Raw genomic sequence first — 20,464 nt, forward strand, 5'->3', positions numbered from 1 at the left:
GTTTTAGAGTAAAAAACATAAATTAAAGACCCTGTGATTAACCTACCTTAAGTCGATGTAAGATATCCATCCCGATTGTTAAAAGCACGGCGGTATTATCTACGATAGATTTTTTAAAAATGGAAATGGTTTCGTCAGCATAAGATTTCGATAAAGGAGTCTAACTTTTATCAGGGTCTTTGCCTGAAAGTGCGTTGGTATGCTAACTTAATAATATTTATTTGGGCATAATTCTTCATACAAAGTATTATGATTTTTTGTCCTTAGTACGACTTTGCAGGTGTGCAACTAGATCTATATACTGCAGATTTAGACCATAATGACGTCCCACTTTGTTCACAAGTGCGCTTTCCTATGGAACCTCGATGCCTTGTGGTCCCACCTCACTGCTATAGGATGTTATGAGTGTTTTTACCAGGCACGATGGTAAGGTGACATTCCAATGGCGCCCTTCCAAGTCGAAGCTGAGTACTAACTCTGCAATCATCTGTCTGTATCTCCATGCTCTTGTGCGTGGCTCCGTTGGTAGGTTTAATGATCTCCTTGCCGTCTACGCCAATTAACCTGTGGAGGAAGACAGCAAGTTAGTTTGGAGGGATCTCATCATACAATGTCAGGGAGACACTACTAGGAGAACACATCATTAAAAGTGATAACTAATTGAAAGATAAGACATCACTGCTTCGTTCAGGGAAATGGTTTTGGCACTACGCAATAAGCTATTATCCTCTTTCAAACGAATCTGATTGAACAAAAGTTTGTTTTGGTTTTGCTTAGTTTTGTTTTTGTTAATGACCAATAAACAGAAAACATAAGAGTCTGTACTTATAAAGAGGGCTCCTGCAATTTATTTTATTATGCACATACATTTGTGTTCAATTAAACCTTACTTTGACCATGCTTTGACTTTTCATTTTAAGTTTTGCATATAGCGGAGTAGTGTTCAGAGACGAATGTGTGCGGGTATGGGAGCAATCTTTTTAAAAGGAAAAGTTCTGGCTCTTTTAAGAGCCCTTTTTTGTTTTGCCTGTTTGAGGGCATTTGACGCCATTCGAGTTTCGAAGACACTCAAATATCTGCATAGTTTTAAGTATAAGGGTGACATAGTTTGCTAGAACTTGTGTATTTTTGTTAATTTTTTCGGTACATTTTAGGGCCTATATGTCAGTGAGCAACGTTTTTTCATGAGTAAGTTCAGCAGAAAGATTTTGAGTTTACACTTCGAAAAAAGTCTTAAATGGATAATGTTTTTGGCATAGAAAAGAGATTACATCAAAGCCAAAACACGTTCCTTTGCCAGAAAGAACATGAAAGTTTATATTTATCTACTTATGTCATCTTTAATGGGGGGAAGCTCAGCACTGCTTTCCACAGAGGCCCTCAAATTAGACACGCGAGTCGAAAGCATACAGGAGTGCAATGTTCAGCAGGATTAACTTAGGAATTTCTCAATATTTCCCATACATCTTTGAATTTACACGGCATGATGTATACCCCTACAAGCCTTAGCTTTTTCAGTCAGGAGATGGGATGGGATGGGTTAGAACAAGAGGGGGGGGGACATTCCCTGGTAGAATTATGTCATGGGCTTTTTGATTTTACATATGTACATGACTGAGTTAGACGTGCTTCTAGATCACATTGTTTTTTTTACTGGAGAAATGCACCTATGAGGAACGATTCAAAATACATTGCGTCACCAAGAGATTAATTCCAGGGAGAGACCATTCGCCAGGTTTACGGTTAACAAATTAATACATGGCCGCCTTGCCTCAATTTTGCATTTGAACGTGTGTCAGTGGACAACTTGGGGAATTTGGGGAAGTATTGGGAAACTACCATGCATGCAACACAGAGAAGAAAGGATGAATTAAAATAAGCTATTGGATCTTCAAATAATTCCAATTCCCTGCGCTCAGCTGACAAATGGTGTTTGTCGATCATTTCCCACAATGCAGTGCAAAAATGGCCTTTTCGTGTTAATCTCTTAGTGACGTACTGTATTGTGAATCACCAGTATTACCCATATGCCTGTGCGATACCACGTGGTATGGTTGAATCCATCTGTCCTGTGTCTATGAGAGCAACTGCTTCGTCTCCATTCAACTGTACATTATAGAAAACGAAACTGACGGTGACAGTGACGATACAAAAAGAAACAAGCGAATACGTTGCTATCAAACCCTTTTCCATGACCAATACGTCTTTCAAAATAATAAGGTGACATGGTCAGAATAAGATTCCGTACCGTGACTGAATTTCAACAGCTTCTGACAATAGGCTTGAGTAAGCCTGCAGTTACAGGTGCGGATCCGGGGTGGGAGTCAACCTCCACCCCACTCTATGTCATTTTGTGTCTATTTATATGGGCCTGCGTTTAAAGAATGGATGACCCCTAAAAAGTACAAACCATATAGGGGTCTTATTTTGTGTGTACGGTTAAAGACAAAACAAAGAAACTAGATGGCTTCACAAACGGCGACAACTAGATGTAGTGCCCCCTCGAACATTTTCCCGGACCCTCCCAGCAAAAAGACCCCCCCCAAAAAACAAAAATATGGAATCGCCTCTGACTTATAATGCCAGGGGACGTTCCTCCGGAATATTTTCTTTTGCTTTTTTTGGGGGGGAGGGGTCAAAGTGATGAGGACTAATAGGACAGAGAAAAGTAGGTGTGGGGGTTGGTTACACAAAATTTTAACATACATGTATTTGTTTTTGAAAAGCTCCATGCTTATTTGGTCTCTCGGGGGGGTGTCAGCTTCTTTTTTTATCTTGTGCAGCTAACAAGTTTCATATAGCTGCAAAGCACCTATTTATCACGCATGTAAATATTAGACAAAAATTCCTTCTTTTAACGCATGTGACGTATGTTTTTTTATGGATAGAATACTGGCAGTCTCTTCGGCGAATCCAGAGGATCGAGTCATATCGGCTGCATGAGTTACTAGTTCAATGAACCATGGACATTATCAAGAAATCGACTACATGTACAGTATACATGTACAGTATGTCGCCAAATTTCCCCATAGGTCACCCACCTGACACTGAGCATACAGCAGGCTAGCCGCGACTTGCTCTGTCCGCTCCAGTGCTGCCATTCTCTTCTTATCATCAACGTCCGTGAACGACTTCCGTCTCACCTGCGGCGGCGCAGGAAGGTCTAGTTTCTGCACTAGTTTCTTTTTCAGAATGGCTGCCGGTTGCTGTTAAAGGGTGGGGACGAACACAACATGAGGAAAGTCCCCACGTACGCGGACGTCATTTTAGGGTGTACTGTGAGAATTGTAAGAGTGGACCTCTTCAGAGGACTAAAAATAGCTCCAACCTGTAACACAGGGGACACGTGAGCCTTAAGCTCCAGTTTAAGTTTTGTAAAGCCATGGAACGGGTCAAACTCAACATCTTGCGACCATACAATGGGAGATGTTATTGAAACTTGAAAACATTCATGTCTCCTACAATATGTGGGACAAACTTGGGAACATTCATGTATCCTACAATATGTGGGACAAATGACCTTTTAGGGTTAAGTCAATACCCTAAATACGCTTTTTTGTATTCAGCCTCCGAATCTGTCTATTTTGACAACTTCCAAAGTGTTGCCTTATCATATTTAGCCTGTTATTTTGAATCAGTCAGTTTTCAGCCAGGTGGCCGATTGATTGGTCCGGCAGAGCTCCTGACACCATTTCGACAACCACTTTTATAACCTTGCAGCATTTCCCCCAGACGGCGGTGACGCTATTAGGCCTGTATACGATAATAAAGACACAGCTGGCTGCATGTAGTGTTAAGAACTGCTATATGGATGAAGTAGATGGTGACTACAGTGCAAGTGGAACGACAGTGACGGCCGTGATGGTAGAAATGACATTGAGGAAGATTTGACGTCACTTCAAACAGTAGTAAGGATCATAATTCATATGGACCGATTGCGCCCAGTTCGTCAAGTGGGTAATTAAACACCATCAAACATGGCGTCCTCCCATGGTAAAGTGTGTCATAAGTGTCATTTACCAAATTAGCTTACGGTCGGTAAAGTACTCAGACAACTGATGTACTGAGTACTATACCGAAAAATGGCTTTTATATTTGGTAAACAACACTTAAAACACACATTGCTACAGGAGGACGCCGTGTTTGTTGACGTTTGATAAATACTATAGGTCACGTGACTTAACAGGCTTAATCAGTCTTTTGGTTTCTTGTTTACGACGAAAACTGTCTGTCATAATGGTAGGCGTACTTCAAAACACTTTTCCAGATCTTTTCAGGAGCAACTGCCCTTAGGATGCCCCCTTAACTGTCCCGAGAGAAAGATAGCATCTTCTGTCACCGCGCCGCCAAGTGTTGTCTTTAATCTTCCGGAGCACACCAGAATCGTTCCGCCTGCATGTCCCAGCACCTTCTGTCGGAGCCCCTCCGTATTCAACAGCACACACTTGACACGAGTTGAGATTGGGAGGACGGGTGTGGGAAAATTCACGGTAACATTAGCTCACTGCTATCAACTTTATGATGCACGCAGCGCGCCTTTTATGCTAACTATCCCGATGGGGATAGACAGGAAGAAACCAAACCTGTCTAGCGCAGAAAATTAGATAGAATGTGATCCCCTGGGGTCTCTTAACTCTTGGTTGCACTTGGATAGTATTCAACCAAGTCAAAACCTTTCTCAACATGGTTTCCAGCTTTCTTTTCCCAATGATGTTTGTTTGTTTGTTTCTTTTCCCGTCTCATTCCACCTGTCCGTATCTAGTATCTGCAAGTAATATCTGCACTGACGAAAAGCGAATAAATCAAAATCAAATCGAATCGAACCAAGTCAAATCAATTTCAAACTACCAGTAACCGGATAAATATTCGTTATGCAGTTTGAGGCGAGTCTAAAATCAAAGTCGGAAGAGCGTGGGGAAACATCAACAGATAGATAAAGTGTAGGTTTTGTTTTGTTTGTCTTTGTTCGGGAAATCCCTGTGTCAAGAAAATCGAGTACGTAGTAGGGCTCTAATCGAGTCATTTGGAACTAAAAAAATTCCCAAGAATGAATTTTTGACAAACAAATGTCCCAAATCATCAGTAAAAAACGAGTCCCTCCACTGGGTGGTATTGTCGTTCTACATTATAGCATGTTAAATCGGTTTACTGAGTAGCATTTGACAAACCACATCATGCATCAAGTGTGGCGGTTATATCAAGGAAGTTTACAATACGGCATCTGTATTATATGCATTATGGAATATTAGCTAAGATATTTAGCTTGAACTTTGACCACATTACTCACTTTCAAACTGAAACCCACCACATTTCGACCAGGAGAAGTCGGGATCCTTGTTACACACACCGTTAAAACGCTACAGGTTTCATGCATATCCCGAAAGTTGTCTTAATTTCACCATGAATGCATCGGGGGCAAGCCAGTAACAAGAAACTGTTTAAAGACGCAATCTCTCCTCGCTGGGAAACAGCTACATACATTGCTCGAATCAGAGCTCTCCTTTGGTGGCCAATTTGATCGTTCTATCGATTTAGCAAGGTTGAAATTAACACCTTGGGCCTTATCAGTCAATTGCGTTTTGATACCACATATACAGCATCTGGTATGACATCAAAGATGAACGGAGAGCTACGGAATTATATATCTAGAGGGAGTTTTTTTTATTCTATTCCCCATTCTGCATCTTTACAGTGTTATGGGCACAAATTCCGGTCAGCTGATAAACGCGTCCATCCTCGCCTATAGGAGGCCTAGAATTGGTGTCTGATGGGCCTCGTTCCGCAAAAAAAAAGTATTGGCAAAATGAGAGAAAGACTGGTTGTATGATATCGGTGTATTATTCAGCAGCGCAGCTGAACAAATTAAGTCGTCCACAAGCTCAGGCCGTATACCTTCTCTCCCCAACAACACAAAGTCATGCAATTTCGGGATTGTTTATAATCGCAAACTTTCTAAACGGTCTGATGCTACCGTTTCAAGCAGAGCTAATAACCATTTCCAACAGCTTGGTAATTACGATCCTGCTGTTTTCCCTTTGCACCGATTACAGTTGTGCAGCGGAAACCATGGAAACACAGACGCAGCACAGGCGTAGACGAAAGAAGCGTCACATCAACAGGGCATTTTTATGGGCGGAAAAATAGGGAGGTAATTATTCGAGAAATCGCACGAGACTGCCAATTATAGGAAAGGGTCATAAGACATTTTGCATTTCGTGTTTTTTCCCAAATTGCTGTTATAAGACAACTACAAATTTGATATATGAATAATTTGTGTAAAACAGGACAATCTGAAATGTTGCATATTTGGCGATGCGATTAAATCCATGCAATTGTGCAGAAAAGGCCTTTGCCAATGCCACGGTCACTGTTTTTGTTGCTGTCTCATAGCAAAAGTTCTGTCAAAATGTCAATGTCACTATTCTTATAATTCAAAATTAACAAACATCACACAATAATAACTTTTAATAAATCAGAACATACATTAATACGAAGCACTCAGATTAAGCGATAGATTGGTCTTACCGCTTCTTTGCTTGTGCCTAGTCTCATTTCCAGCGGCAATAAATCTGTCGAACTCTTGGTGGTGAGCCGCGGGGGGATAACTCTCGGTCCCTTCAAGATAGGCCGATTGATCTCCGCCGCCATCTTGGATTTCCGGTTATCTAGGTGTTCATCGTAAACTCACAACATAGTTCTGTGGGGGTGGAGAAGGAATTCGTTATTCACAATGAATGCTCATGAGAATGATGAGGTTTTACCGTGCATGACTGGTCAAGCGTAATTCCTGTGATTACTGAGGGCGCACTAATGATGCTGGAAGCAAATTGATGGGCGGTTGACCTATCATGTAGTTGCTTCGTCATTTGCCGTCAAGTGGACCAGCACTCACAATATCGAAAGTCTAGCAGGCGTCTGTTCAAAGGACTGCATTGATCACGGAGTGGAATAAATCTTCTGATCTGCATGCTTCACAAAAGTGACCCGTGCAAATCACACGGCACAGGGTGAGGGGAAGTTATGCATGCGAGGCGTGTTTTACGTTCTCAGTTTGCGCATCTTAGTGTGTAAAGGTAAAGCATAAACGAATGAACTTCTTGCTGCATGTACTTGTTCCAACTGCGACGGACAAACATCGCCTGATCATCTCACGAATAACGGCCGATCTTATTGTATGCCAGTCGGCGGTGGCCATAAGGTTTCGCTGTCGCTGGATAATGCCGATATAAAACCCCTTTCAATGGTGACATGCATAATGATGACGACTGTATGCAGCAGGTTTCCGTGGCAGTTGTTCCAAACAAAATCTAACAGAGGCGACCATCGGAAATGTCCATTGGCAAAGTAGCCCATAATTCGCGATCTCGCGCTTTATACCGTAGCTCCTACACAATGTGGTAATTTAAACGCAAAGTGAAACCAAAATTTAACGTTTATCCCGAGTGGCTAACTGGGGATAGGTTTATGGCCTGAGTGTGATCACCATCGACTTAACAAAAACAGATCTAGTATTGTAGTACATGTTTCATTACCACTGCGTCGAAAACACGATGTAAGGGTGGAGCGAGCGGAGAAGCAGATTGCAAGAAACTCTGTAGTTGTCTTCCTTAGCCTCCCCCCTCCCCCCGCCCCCTCCCCCCGCCCGCCTCCCCCCGCCCGCCTAGTGCATCTGACGCCAAAGATGCCTGCCCAAACAGCAACATCAAGCTGTTTGATACTCATAACGAAAATGCCAAACATAGGGATATTGATATCGTGGTAAATGTACTTTATACACTAATAAACACATGTATAGATTTCAATAGCGAATAACCCACAATCCTTTGCTCGACCATAGCTGTGACGTTTAGCCTTCACAAAAAAAACAATAATAATTGTGACACACTTTTACCATTCCGAGCGCCCCTTCGCGGGTGGGAAGCGAAAACGGTCCCTCTTCTATTGTGAGCGTCCCACATTCGCTTAATTAATAGCTGAAACGTTACTTCTGCTGGCACCATGCATCTCAAAAGATTATGATTGACATTCGCTTGTCTCAGCGCCCTGTAGGGAAAGGCATAACACGCAGGGTGTCAGCCATGTGCAGAAGCATCCCCTCATCGGTTGAAGAGAGCCATGTTGGTGGGGAATTTTTCACCAAGCGCAATATTGTAGGTAACAACGCGTGCGCGAGGAGTGCATTTCATAATCGTTCGCGAACCAGCGAAGTGCAGTTTCCAATAAAGGAGTCAACGTTGCTAGGATAACCGCGCCCTCTCTTGGTCCCGCTTGGGGCTGATTGATCTCCTAATCAGTGCATGATTCAGTGCACTCGTGTCATGCGCACGCGGATATGGTGACCCGTATTATAAATGAATTTCATGCAATGGAGGCTCGACAAAACTTAGGTCATGCATTTTCCTTCCCAGCGTCATGTAATTGCAATGCATGGGACACGCACAAACCATTCACATCAAGTACGGGATACAAATGAATAACTCGTTATTGCTGTATTGCACGGGCGGGAAAAGGTTGTATAACCAGGGGCAACTATTTTAACAAAGTGAAAATAAAGTAACCTGTGGGGGTGCAAGGTTGGGACCGGGTAGCCTTCATCGTCAAATATAAATACATGCAGAGGCAGAAAGCCTATCCTCCAAATGCAGACTTGAATCAGATCCTTTGATTGTCAGGACTTTATAAATCTGCTGTGCGATTTGTTTCAAACCACGGGTGTAAATCCCCTGGTGATGGGGGTATATACCCCCCTTTGAGGGGGGGTGGGCTATTGAATCATCCCCCTACACACTTTTTTGTGATGAGCAAAAAATTAAAGTGGATTGTGAAGAATTTACAGGAATTCCCAACGACTAAAATGTTTACAATATCACTAAAAAGGGAAATCAATTTTAAAAAGTCATTCATATGCCATTCTGATGTAAGATTCTGCATGAATTTGATACACATTACAGCTGTACATCTTTATTATGAACATCGCATCGTGCATATGGTGTCCCCCCACGCTTTTCGAATTTCCATGGTCGGGCAAGTCATCCCCCCAACTTTCCCCATCCCACATGCACCCCACCCCAACTTTCCAACAGAGATTTACGCCACTGTTTCAAACGCTAACACTTAATATATGGTAAGCAAATCTGTCGGTAAACACGCCAATTAGACGTGACCTGTACGGTGGATCGACTGTCATCGTGAAAGCGTACGGAAACTTCCAAAATGTTCGGCTCAGAATTGCCAGGTTTGATTGCTCGTAATTACTTACACCTGACCCTCGGTAGTTCGTAGCGTAAAGGGAAGAGAACCACATGCATAGTGGTTCTTTTCTGTTTTGTTTTTGTGGGGGAGGGGTTCGGTCAAAATGTAAACAAACCGAACAACACACAAATAAACTCCTCAGAAGAAGGTATTTTTATAAGTCATTTATTCTCGGTACGGGTTTACATCAATTTAATTCGAATTCGTGCTTTATCCAGTTCGCACGTGGTCTCCGACCGCTGATGAAATTTGCTAGAAACTCCGACGGACTACAGTGTACATTGTCAGGTTCATTCACGTAGCTGTGTGATTGGATTATTATAAATGATGTCCTTCTCAAAGTAAAGATGTTTCCATCTTAATGGAAAACAGCGTAGGAAAGATGTAAATACTTCTAACAGCAATGCATCATCTACCAGAGATCCGCAGAGAAGGAGAAGGCCTAATGCATCGTGGGAGAACTAAAGAGAAAAAAGCACTTTGCGATCTAGCTTTCGGTGTTTATGCGCCGAGAGATAAATGGGGATGTGGAGAAATGCATTAAGCTGTGTCTCGCACGCGCAAGCTTTAATATAAATGCTAGCGATTTCCAGTGAAAAAAGTCCATTGGCACAATCACTGCGGTGGTGTACTAACAGAAACTCAAAATTTATTTGAGAGGAAAACAAACGGTCGAAACAGACGAAGAAAGGGTAACATGTATCGAAACATTGGTAACTGAGAATTTCTATTTTACGCAAAGGATCCAGCTTTCACAGATGAAAAGTTGTAAAAAAAATTGCTCAGTGTTATCTCAGAGTAAGATGTAAATGTTATCATTATGACCCGTGTTTGATATTTTCAAAATTCTTTGTTGTTAACGCGTACTAAAAATACATAGGACACATTTATATACAAACATAGCTCTTTGCCCAGTTCCGGTGTGTGAGACATCATATCCGAGCAAACTAACCTGTAGAACACTGAGTACATTACATATTGTTGGTAACGTGTGGCCATTTGGTTTCTTTTTATTTCCTCAATACAAATGTCAACACATTTTCACCTGAGAGGTGTATAATAATGTTTGAGCTGCAGAAAACCGATTGACAATTTTAATTACCAATATGAAACAAAAAAGAAAATGATATTTGCCTATACTCTTATGTCACCTTTTCTGTTACTGCGATTGCCGATTGGTGTGGGGTTTTCTGGAGGAATCGCGATTTGTGTGTCTGCTGCATTAGCGTAACTTCCATGAACCGAAATGAAAGTAAATGTACTTTGTTTCTTAAAAGCCCTAATCGAATTACCTGTGGCGTAACTAAAGGGGGGGGGCCATAGACTCCAAGCTCGTGCCCATTATAGTGCCCTGCCGCTCAGATATTAAAACTGGTGAAACTCAGCTTTGCACAATACTGCGACTGAACCCATTGACTGCCTCCCTCCACACCACAAAACGAGGGTCTCCAAGTGCCCCCCCCCGGCAAAATGTACCTCAATTACTCCACCGCGAATTACTCATACCGAAAGCGGAATGATGGCGAGAATAAATATGGCCCAAACGGGGACGGACAAAGAGAGACACATCATTGAAATAGTGCGACACACACCGGTGTAGTACAGTTTATAGAAATGCATAATAAACTGAATCATGTCCCTGTTTCAGTCTGCCTGACACTCATTCCAAGCTTCATTCATACGAGGGAAATACAGGAACTTCCTTAATTTAAGATTACTTTCGCAATTACTCGGTTTAGTTCTCGCGGTTAATGGTATGCAGAGATATAAACATGTTGTATAGCTGATCAATGCATAAGACAAGACCACTGCAGTATCAATAGAAACCAAAGATTACTCTATGTTGGCATGGAGATCCATGTGGTGTGAATTATAGACTGTTTTGGAGAACACTTAATTATACGCACGTTTTTACAAGGGATTTGTGTTTTACACAATTCTGTTTTGCGAGAAATGGTTTCCTTGAAGTATTTTTTTACAAGTTATATTTACAGAAAAATACGTTTTATTCTTGGAAAGGAATTGGTATTTAACAGATTCACCCATTTCGCCTTCATGAGACATTTTCAAAGTTCGTGCTATGATATACACAGATTTTGGTGTTCTAATTTAATTAGTTTAAATTTCTCAATTATCTCGTATTACATGCCTGCGAGATAATTTATCTGAGCAGCAAGGTACTTGAAAATTTCATGCAAATTATGTAATTTTCATAATAGAACCTGATACATGTAATATTGTATATGTGTATATACATATATTATCATCGTAATAATATTAATTGTTCCAAATTTAATATCTCTTTTCTGCTGTACCATTCTACAGCATATTGCCAGCACCCCACTTTTAGACTTCTTATCGATTTCCGATATCTAAAGGTGATAGTAACAATTCATATAATGTTTACTAAGATATCAAGACTTTTTGTGTCGTTGTCTTTTTTATATTTGCTTCTTTTCTTTTTATGTGTAACATGAGACAGAATGCAAAGTCAAGATCAAATGACGAGACAGTGTCTGTGCATTACCAATGAAGTGTGCATCTAAAATGTAGTGATGTCCGTTATCGTACCACAAAACACCGCCAACGCATCGGAGATTTACAAGAGAGATTCAATGACAAGTTGCTGAATGTCAGAAGATGGTTATCCAAATATCAGACGATACCTTGCTAAATGCATTAAACATGTGATGTGCTTAAATGCACATAAGTTACGCTGACGACGGGTTTTAAACGGTTGGCAGAACAAGTCAGAGCCAACAGTGCGGCCGAGCTGCAAGACAAATGGTATAATAAACGCTCAGCGTTGGAAAACGTACAGAGCCATGGTATTGCGAAATAGGTAGGACTGCATCCCAGCCTGTTCAATAGTTAATTTACAGTTGATAGGCAGTTAATTATTCCAATTTGAAGGATGAAAGATGCTTCCATTAATATTTGATTCCTTCTATTTATGACAATTTTTATGACTTTTTGACATAAAAAGCATTACTGCTTGTTGACTGCAGTGACCTACAATACAAATCACAAAATAAGGAGGGCCTGATGTATCAATTCTAACACAAATTTTCCTAAAGGCTTTTTAGAAAGATTCAGCTATATGTAACAATTTATATACAATAACAACTTTGGAGCAGACTGATGTCGTCTGGACGACGTAATTAAATGTAACTAAAAATTGAGATCGCATCCTCAATCAGTTCATTATGTGATACAATACATCAAAATTAACATAGAAATAACTAATAGAGAAACACGATTTCATAACTGCGTTACTTCTTTGTGTCATGTCATATGTTTCCACTGGCGAAAGAAACAACCTGAAAAAGAAAACAACCAAAAAAAAAACCAAAAAAAACCAAAAAAAAAAAAAAAAAAACACACACACATGTACATATGTATACTTGTGGGCTATTTCCTTTGTTCTCGTGTACAAAACTCTCACACAACACGGAAAAAAATTCAAATCACTGCCATTTCGACCAAATTCAGTTTCCTGGGTTGAAATTTCGACCATATGTCCCTTATATAAAACACTTCAATTTGCGACAAATGAATGGCACTTGAAAATTCCTCCTTTTTGAGTAAATTTGAAATGTCTATTTCGTGAAATTCTTGTGGGGTATCACTTTATAGTACCCCACAAGGATCAAAACTGGCCTTGTGGGGTACCTTCCAATGTTCCGGTACCCCACATGGCACCGCGTACAAACGCACAAGTGTGTAAACGCCTTCAATCGTGGACTCCTTGTTGTTCCTCTTTTGTTCATTCTTTTTCAACTTTTTCGGAAGACCTCCCATATATTTTGTACACGTTTTTCAACCGTGGACTCTTCGGCAACCATGGACACACCCCTACAGAAACACAGCAAGAACGTTTGGAAGACTTCATATTTCTACTAGACCACACTCACGGGTTTGAGGACACACGACATCATACAAAACACCATCCCGAGCAGACAGTGAAACTACTCTATCGTTTGTAAAGGGCAGCCTGGCAGAGCCCTGAAGACCCCCAAAAAAGTCTTTCAAAACTGTGGTGAGAAAACCCGAAACGTCTTAGCATGAACATTGGATAAACTACCGTCAACTATTTTGCGCGAGGGCGGTTTTAGGTAGCTAGACCTCATTTTAATTATATATAACGGTCTGCCCGTACCCAACGTATATTAATAAGCACTGTATGCTCAGTGCTTGTCCGAGAGCTTGCAAAAACCTCACAAGTTTACTCGGGTGGGACTCGAACCCACGACCTCCTGCTTACTAGTGCAGATGTCTTAACCACTCGACCACCGAGCAGGAGGTCGTGGGTTCGAGTCCCACCCGAGTAAGCTTGTGAGGTTTTTTTTCGCAAGCTCTCGGACAAGCACTGAGCATACAGTGCTTATTAATATACGTTGGGTACGGGCGAACCGTTATATATAATTAACATCTTCCCAACGCAAAAAAAAAATACATCTTGAAAATTAGACCTCATGTCTTCAAAATATGATTAAAACACGGGTTCACTTGGGCTGCCTTGTGCGTGTTCTTGACTTTATACTGCTTGCTTGAAAATGGTCTCTCAATGAGCGTATTGTTTGCAACGTATAAATGAGGTAACTGTGATTGCAAGTTTATTCTGCGGTTTTGAACTCAACCATGGAATTGTTGCGGCTTTATAAAATGTTTGTGGGCGCTGTTACTTAAATGGCAATGCTACTCTAATTAAGGAACAGAACAGACTTTGACAGCGTACTTGTCGAAAGGGTGGATTTTTTTGTTTGTTTGTCTATTTTTGTTTTAATTTCTTAAATGCTGCAAACTGGTGTCTGAATGGGCCTAGATTAAAGGAAGTTCCCAGTAGAAATATCTCCTTTTGAGTTTTATTATGAAGAGTGTGGTTCTCTTCCCAGTTGAGAAGATTGCTGACCCCATCCAATATCCTGCCTATATAGTGACGTCATGAATCGCATGGCATTTATATAATTAAATCATAATTCTGTGGTCTTTCACATGAAATCAGCCCCATGAAAAAAATTGTGGAAAAGACTGTTGGTTTAGACGAGCATTGATTGCAGATCCAAGCTCGCCTGATTGCTTTTGTGGAAAGCCATCAGACGGAATGAAATTGATTGGAAATGAGTCTGGCTAATATGATCTTGTTCTATGGAGGGGATATCCGAAATGCGCATAGGCAGCAGCAAGAGGTTGATCCACATGCGTTGCCACAACCGTGTACGCATACAGGATGGTCAACAAAGTAATGACAGGTTGGTGTATTGTATAGGTTGGCTCACTTTTTATTCAAGGCATTATCAGTGAGAAATGGTCACTTGAGCATATAACCACACTGTTAGACTCATACACCATGCCATTTTCACCCCCTTAAATTAGACTTTACACTTGAATAGACGTTTGACGTTTAATGATAAATTTAAATTTGACGTTTAATGATAAATTTCAAATTCTGCACCTGACAGCTTTTGCCTGTGAATATTGTAATCAACCAGTTATTGAAGGATAAAACTATACATCACCAAAATAAGGCGTGAAGCAGCGACAGGCTTGCGCTTAAAGAAATGGAGGTGTAATAAGCAATACTGTTAAAAGACCCGGGCAAAGTAATTTAAGACTGGGTAAACTTTATTGGCGAATTCGTGGGCTTTCTTTGTCCAACCTTTGTGTAAATTTCGTGGTTGGGTAAATCCATAAAACGACCAGTGTTGGTCACAGTTTCAGTCAGGATAGTTGGATAAATATGGTCCAATTAATTTGTGTGGCTGTTCTGCTGAATCCATCCACGAATTATTACTGGGTAAAAAGTGAGGCAACTTATCTCAGCGAATGGGCATTTACGGCACGAAAGGGTTGAAACATCCACAAATTTAGGAATGATCGGCCTGTATCTGTAGATCTCAATGCAACGGTGGTGGATCATCAAGTCCTGTGGTTGTTGGAGGAGTGGGGCCCTGGCAACGTAATTGACGATTTGGAAACTGTAAAACATGTCTTTATGATTTTATATTTTGAACAAGCATCATAACTCACATATATGCCTGTCTATCTGATGGAAAAGTTTTGCGTTGTTAGATGGTTGTTTAGTGGGCGCTAAATTCAGCTGGGCTAGGCCTGGTCCCGGTGTATTAAAACATAGGCTATATGCCCACCGCACTATATGCTCAAGATATATGAACTGAATACTCGGTCTTTCGTTATTTTTTTATCACTGCCCAACCAAGTGAGTGCCCAAATTAGGTCCTATTCCTTTGAGTCAGACAAATATGTAATTTTATAGCCGGTTAAAATGTGCATTTGCTTTAATATAAAAGAGCTCACCGTTTTTTTTGTTGTTCCGCAATAAGAGGGAAACCAAACCACATTTCTGGCATTCGTTCATTAAGAACATAGTTCTAACCACACCAATTGATGGGTGCCCATTTTTATGTGAATATACAGTCTCAACCACTGAGCATTCGCGCTGGATGTTTACCGAAAGGGAAAATCAAGAAGTTGCCAACGAGTGGTCACACATATATCTGGACACAGAATTGCAAAACTACTGAGGAGCAAGGTACCAACTTATACACGGAGCCGTTGAATTTTGCCAAATAAATAAGGAAAAACAAAAGCTTAATCATTACTGCCTACATAACCAACAGTTGCTTTGCAAACCAATCGTTGCGCAGTAATGAAAATAACCAACTTTTGCGCAACTCGTTTACGCTATCGTTTGAGCAAAGCCATTACTCAGTGCCCATTGGGTAATAATTACCCAACGATCAAGTTGACTACTCTACCAACATTTGGCAAAAACTTGGGCATTTCTTTGCCTAACGTTCTTACAGTGAAGGAAGCCATCGTAATAATGTTTCCAGAATCGATCTTATTTAATGTAATCTATCAAGTGGGTGGTGTCAGACTATTTGGGGCTATAAGCCTCACTTTTTTATATGATGCTTAAAACATTTAGATATAATAAATCGTATACAGTAAATTACTCATCATCGTAAATGAAAAAACTCTGAAATGAACTTGTTTCATTGCCTTCACCGTTTCCAAAAATACAAGAAAAAGTTCACCTCGCTTTCAGCTCAGTATGTCCGACTTGTGAATAAGGAGGATTACAGGGATCCCTTTGATGCTTACACGTACAGTTCCATATTTAAAGTGTTTAAGAAGTTAATTCTTGTCAATTTGCGCATACAAGCGAATAGCTCTTAGAAATTACCTTTTCGATCCACTTCCGTGCTGCTGATCAAACGACAGCTTGGTCGTATTATGTGCAAGTTAGCGTCAAAATAAAACCTAAGTCGGCCAGGACTGGAAGACGCTTGGGGGTCGAACAGGATACGTTTACCCTTGACTGTGGACCTGGAGTCAATTAAGATGGAGGTTTGTACTGCTCAAAGTTTAGCCTGGCTACGACAGATATATAGATACTCTAAGTGTTTGCAGAAACATCCACGATAAATGCACCAATCAGACAAAATGTCTTTACGTGTCGTCATCAGTATTTCAACGTGAAGTGAATAGGTTTAAGTACGCAACTGTTTCATACACGGTCAAAGGAGACAATTAACATATTGAGTCACGCTTAAAAAGGAAAGAATTACGAAGAGCTTAAAAGTCATAACATCACAGCTGTCAAAATTTGCAGTAGATATAAGGAGAATTCACAAAATCTATTTGATTTACACGGAAAATGATTGACAAAAATCTACACATGCTATTGTGGTATCACGAGAAAATAAACAGCGTGTATACATGTTCACGAGCGTCGGGGTAAGGGGCGCTTCCCCCGCCCCTCCCCCAAAATAAAAAGTAAAAAAGGGTGGGGGAAGAAAATAAAGGGAAGGAAAACACGAGATGAAAGGGGATGAAAATCACCAAATTGGCTTGAAAAAAAATAAAATAAAAATGAATTAATAAAAAAAAGATTTCCGTGAACAAAATGATACAATCACCTCAACTAGGCATTTTACAAGAATGGGGTTGGAGTTTCGAACACCAGTTTGTCAGATTGTGGGGTGAAATGACGTCATACATCGTCTTTGACATTGTGTTTGCTGTCGGCGTTCGTTACGGCCACATGGAAATCAGGTGTCTAGACAAAGAACATTCTACGAATACTGTCCTAACAAAATCAGTCCCACATATCCATACACAAAGTGAGGGTGTTTATTGTTCTCTTTCAAATTTTGTCCAGTCAAACAAGGCAAATGATATTTCAATGTGATACCTGAGTTTCTTCTTCAGTACACTCAGTCTTCCTTGGGGTGGTTTTTTTCTGCAACTTGTCAGAAAGTCATGAGAAAATAAGACTTATAATTATACTGGCAAAAAATGAATTAACTTGTCACCTAGCCAAAACAAAGTACTGGTACCTCAGACAGTATTATAAGACCTGAATAGCAACCGTGTAAAGGTAGAATACGGTGAGTGTAAATGTCATACACAAATTGGGTTATTTTCATTTTTACAATCTAACTTCAGCTTGTTAGGCTGGGGGCCTGCGCCTGGTTTGGTAGGTTAGGATGGGTGTTCGGTTGACATGAGTTGGGCGAGGTGAGTTAGTTATAGGTTGAGTTGAGTCTGGGTTTGTCGTTCTGAATCGAATTATATATAACGGTTTTGCCCTTACCCAACGTATATTAATAAGCACTGTATGCTCAGTGCTTGTCCGAGAGCTTGCGAAAAAAACCTCACAAGCTTACTCTGAATCGAGTTAATGGGTTGGTTTGGCTTGATTTGGTTTGGTTTGGCTTAATTTGGTTTGGTTTGGTTTGATTTGGTTTGGCTTGATTTGGTTTGGTTTGGATTGATTTGGTCTGGTTTGGTTTGCTTGATTTTGTTTGGTTTGGTTTGACTTGATTTGATTTGGTTAGGTTTGGTTTGATTCGGTTTGGATTGATTTGGTTTGGTTTGGTTTGTTTGGTTTGGTTTGGTTTGGTTTGATTTAGTTTGGTTTGGTTTGACTTGATTTGGTTTGGCTTGATTTGGTTAGGGTTGGTTTGGTTTGGCTTGATTTGGTTTGGTTTGCTTGGTTTGTTTTGGTTTCGTTTGATTTGATTCGGTTTGGATTGATTTGGTTTGGTTTGCTTGATTTGGTTTGGTTTGGTTTGGTTTGCCTTGATTTAGTTTGGTTTGGCTTGATTTGGTTCGGTTTGGTTTGGTTTAGTTTGGTTTGGCTTGATTTGGTTTAGGTTAGTTTGGGTTAGGTTGGGTTGAGTTAAGTAGGGTTGGGTTGGGTTGTGTGTGTGTGTGGGTCGGTTTGGGTTCGTTGGGCTGGTCAGGACTGACGTGTACGTACTTCATACCCCTTTTTCAGTCTGATCTCTGTAATGTTGTCACGCAGTGGGACTCTTTTGAATGGAAAATACGCGGCCGAAAAAGGACATTGCAAACCCATAGCTGGAATCAATACACTATACCCGTTTTAAATCATACATTAGAAATATTATGATACTTGGAAAAATCGAATTCAGTGATATTCAAAACCAATACTGAAAGGATGGATTTTACTTAAAATTACACAAAAAACAAGTTGCAAGTCACAGTGACTTTCGGTACAGTGCATTGGTCATGACCGCTTCTCAGGTGTATTTAGCTCGCATGGCACATAAATTATGGAACTGGGCCAACATGATATTATAAGGAGAAAACATCACTGGACATTGAAACGGCGTTGCGAGTGAGAAGTATACTGACCTACTTCAGTACAGTATAAAGATATAGGCCTACCACCGCAAACATTTCACGTAAAGGCGAGTTAAGGCATGTGATCAGCGGGAAGGGGCCATGTATGGGCGCAAGTATCGTGAGATTGAAGCCGTCCTATGACGAACCGGGACATCAGTGCTTGCCCATCAATAGGGGTCATTTCTGAAATACATAACGAGGTCTGGCTATGTGACACAGGAGAAAGCCATAATGTCACATTAGGCTATGCGTTGTCCGCTTGAGCGTGTTCACGGTGAAAAGTTTACCAGATACAGGGCGATATGTATTACAGACAAACCACGGCTTCGTGTCCCCGACAGAGAACAGCCCCCTTTTTTTCAGAAGCCTCTTTCAATAGCTCACTGCACGGTTCCTAGGGCACTCATTAGGGTGTATTTTTCCAAGGCTTACCTTGGGGGATTGCATTTCTGGCCAAGCCATCCTGTGCTTGGATACGTTTGCAATCATCTCTGCCGCTCACCAAGGCAACACAGAATACGGTTACCATGGCAATATGATAGCCTTCCTAGGACGTGCTGTAATCACCCAGTGAGAAGCGGCATCCCTTCGTGGCTAATTATCTGTGTGGGGAGTTACTTTCCGTGTTTCAGGCGTATGATTTTTTCAGACGAACAGCATCTGGTTTGGGCCCCGTGTGTAAGCCAACATTGTAGTAGTGCAAGAAAACAAACACGTCTTTTTTACCATACCTTAATCCCCCTCACAGGAAAAACTACTGTTAATATCTTCGTCTAACGTTGTTTTCATACATCAACTGTCAGCAAATAGGACATTTTGCTCCTAACGATGGTGACAGTTGACTTTGAATTAAATAACTGAGGTTATTCAGAGCTAAATCGAGAGAAGTCGGAAAATGCAAATAAAATCTACGTGACTTGTTCTGAAAGTTAAATAGCCTCTCATAAAGAAAGGTTTCTGCCCGGCATGTGCAAAGTTCACAAACTAAATTATGTCTGTTCCTTATCTATTTCCTGCCTTTTGTGCCTTCGATGCATTCTCGGAATATTTCAAGAGTTCGAGAAGAGGTATTGGCTCAAAGCCAGGCAAACGGCGCAACAGGATTTTCCAGCTTGTTTCAATACCACGATGTGTTTCATTGGTGCGTTTTATGAAGAATTTTTTGTGAGGATTTAACCAATGGAAATGATACTTCCTAACTTGGTAAACAAGGCTCTCATTCTGTTTTATTTATGTGACATTTATCTTTTATTTCTTTTGTCACCTTTCTTCACTATGAAAGGAACTCAAATCACTAGGTTTCGATGACAGGAAACAGTGAACAATACACCCACTAGCGCTTGGAATCACACTTTCGGCTCGTGGAAAAAGCTCCGGGCAACTAAATGCTCACAATGCAAAAATTTGTATGCACACGGAATCACGTGAAATCATGTTGCTTCCACGGATTTAACGACAATCTCATGCAGACCATTCGGTTTCTTCCCAAGCGCTTACCTGTGATGTCCTCATTGGTTTAGGTAGGCATGTG

At 40.8% G+C, this 20,464-nt stretch overlaps 1 protein-coding gene across 3 annotated transcripts in view; it reads right to left on the reverse strand.

The window, feature by feature from the left end:
- Positions 1-20,464, reverse strand: part of LOC110977983 (nuclear receptor-interacting protein 3-like) — a 33,450-nt gene that overhangs the window by 4,911 nt on the left and 8,075 nt on the right. For 2 of the 3 annotated variants that reach the window (XM_022232571.2, XM_022232569.2), the window contains exons 2-6: positions 6,526-6,697; positions 3,042-3,206; positions 2,024-2,106; positions 416-564; positions 47-99 (exon numbers count right to left, since the gene is read on the reverse strand). In XM_022232571.2, the coding sequence (XP_022088263.1) occupies positions 47-99; positions 416-564; positions 2,024-2,106; positions 3,042-3,206; positions 6,526-6,648 (573 nt within the window). In that variant the 5' untranslated portion in view covers positions 6,649-6,697. Of the gene's footprint in view, positions 1-46; positions 100-415; positions 565-2,023; positions 2,107-3,041; positions 3,207-6,525; positions 6,698-16,462; positions 16,716-20,464 lie in introns of those variants that run through there. The other variant, XM_022232570.2, reaches the window with a different exon arrangement.

Source organism: Acanthaster planci, linkage group LG20 (genome assembly GCF_054643075.1).
Source record: "Acanthaster planci isolate LZ-2023a linkage group LG20, COTS_SCS, whole genome shotgun sequence".
NCBI lineage: Eukaryota > Metazoa > Echinodermata > Asteroidea > Valvatida > Acanthasteridae > Acanthaster > Acanthaster planci.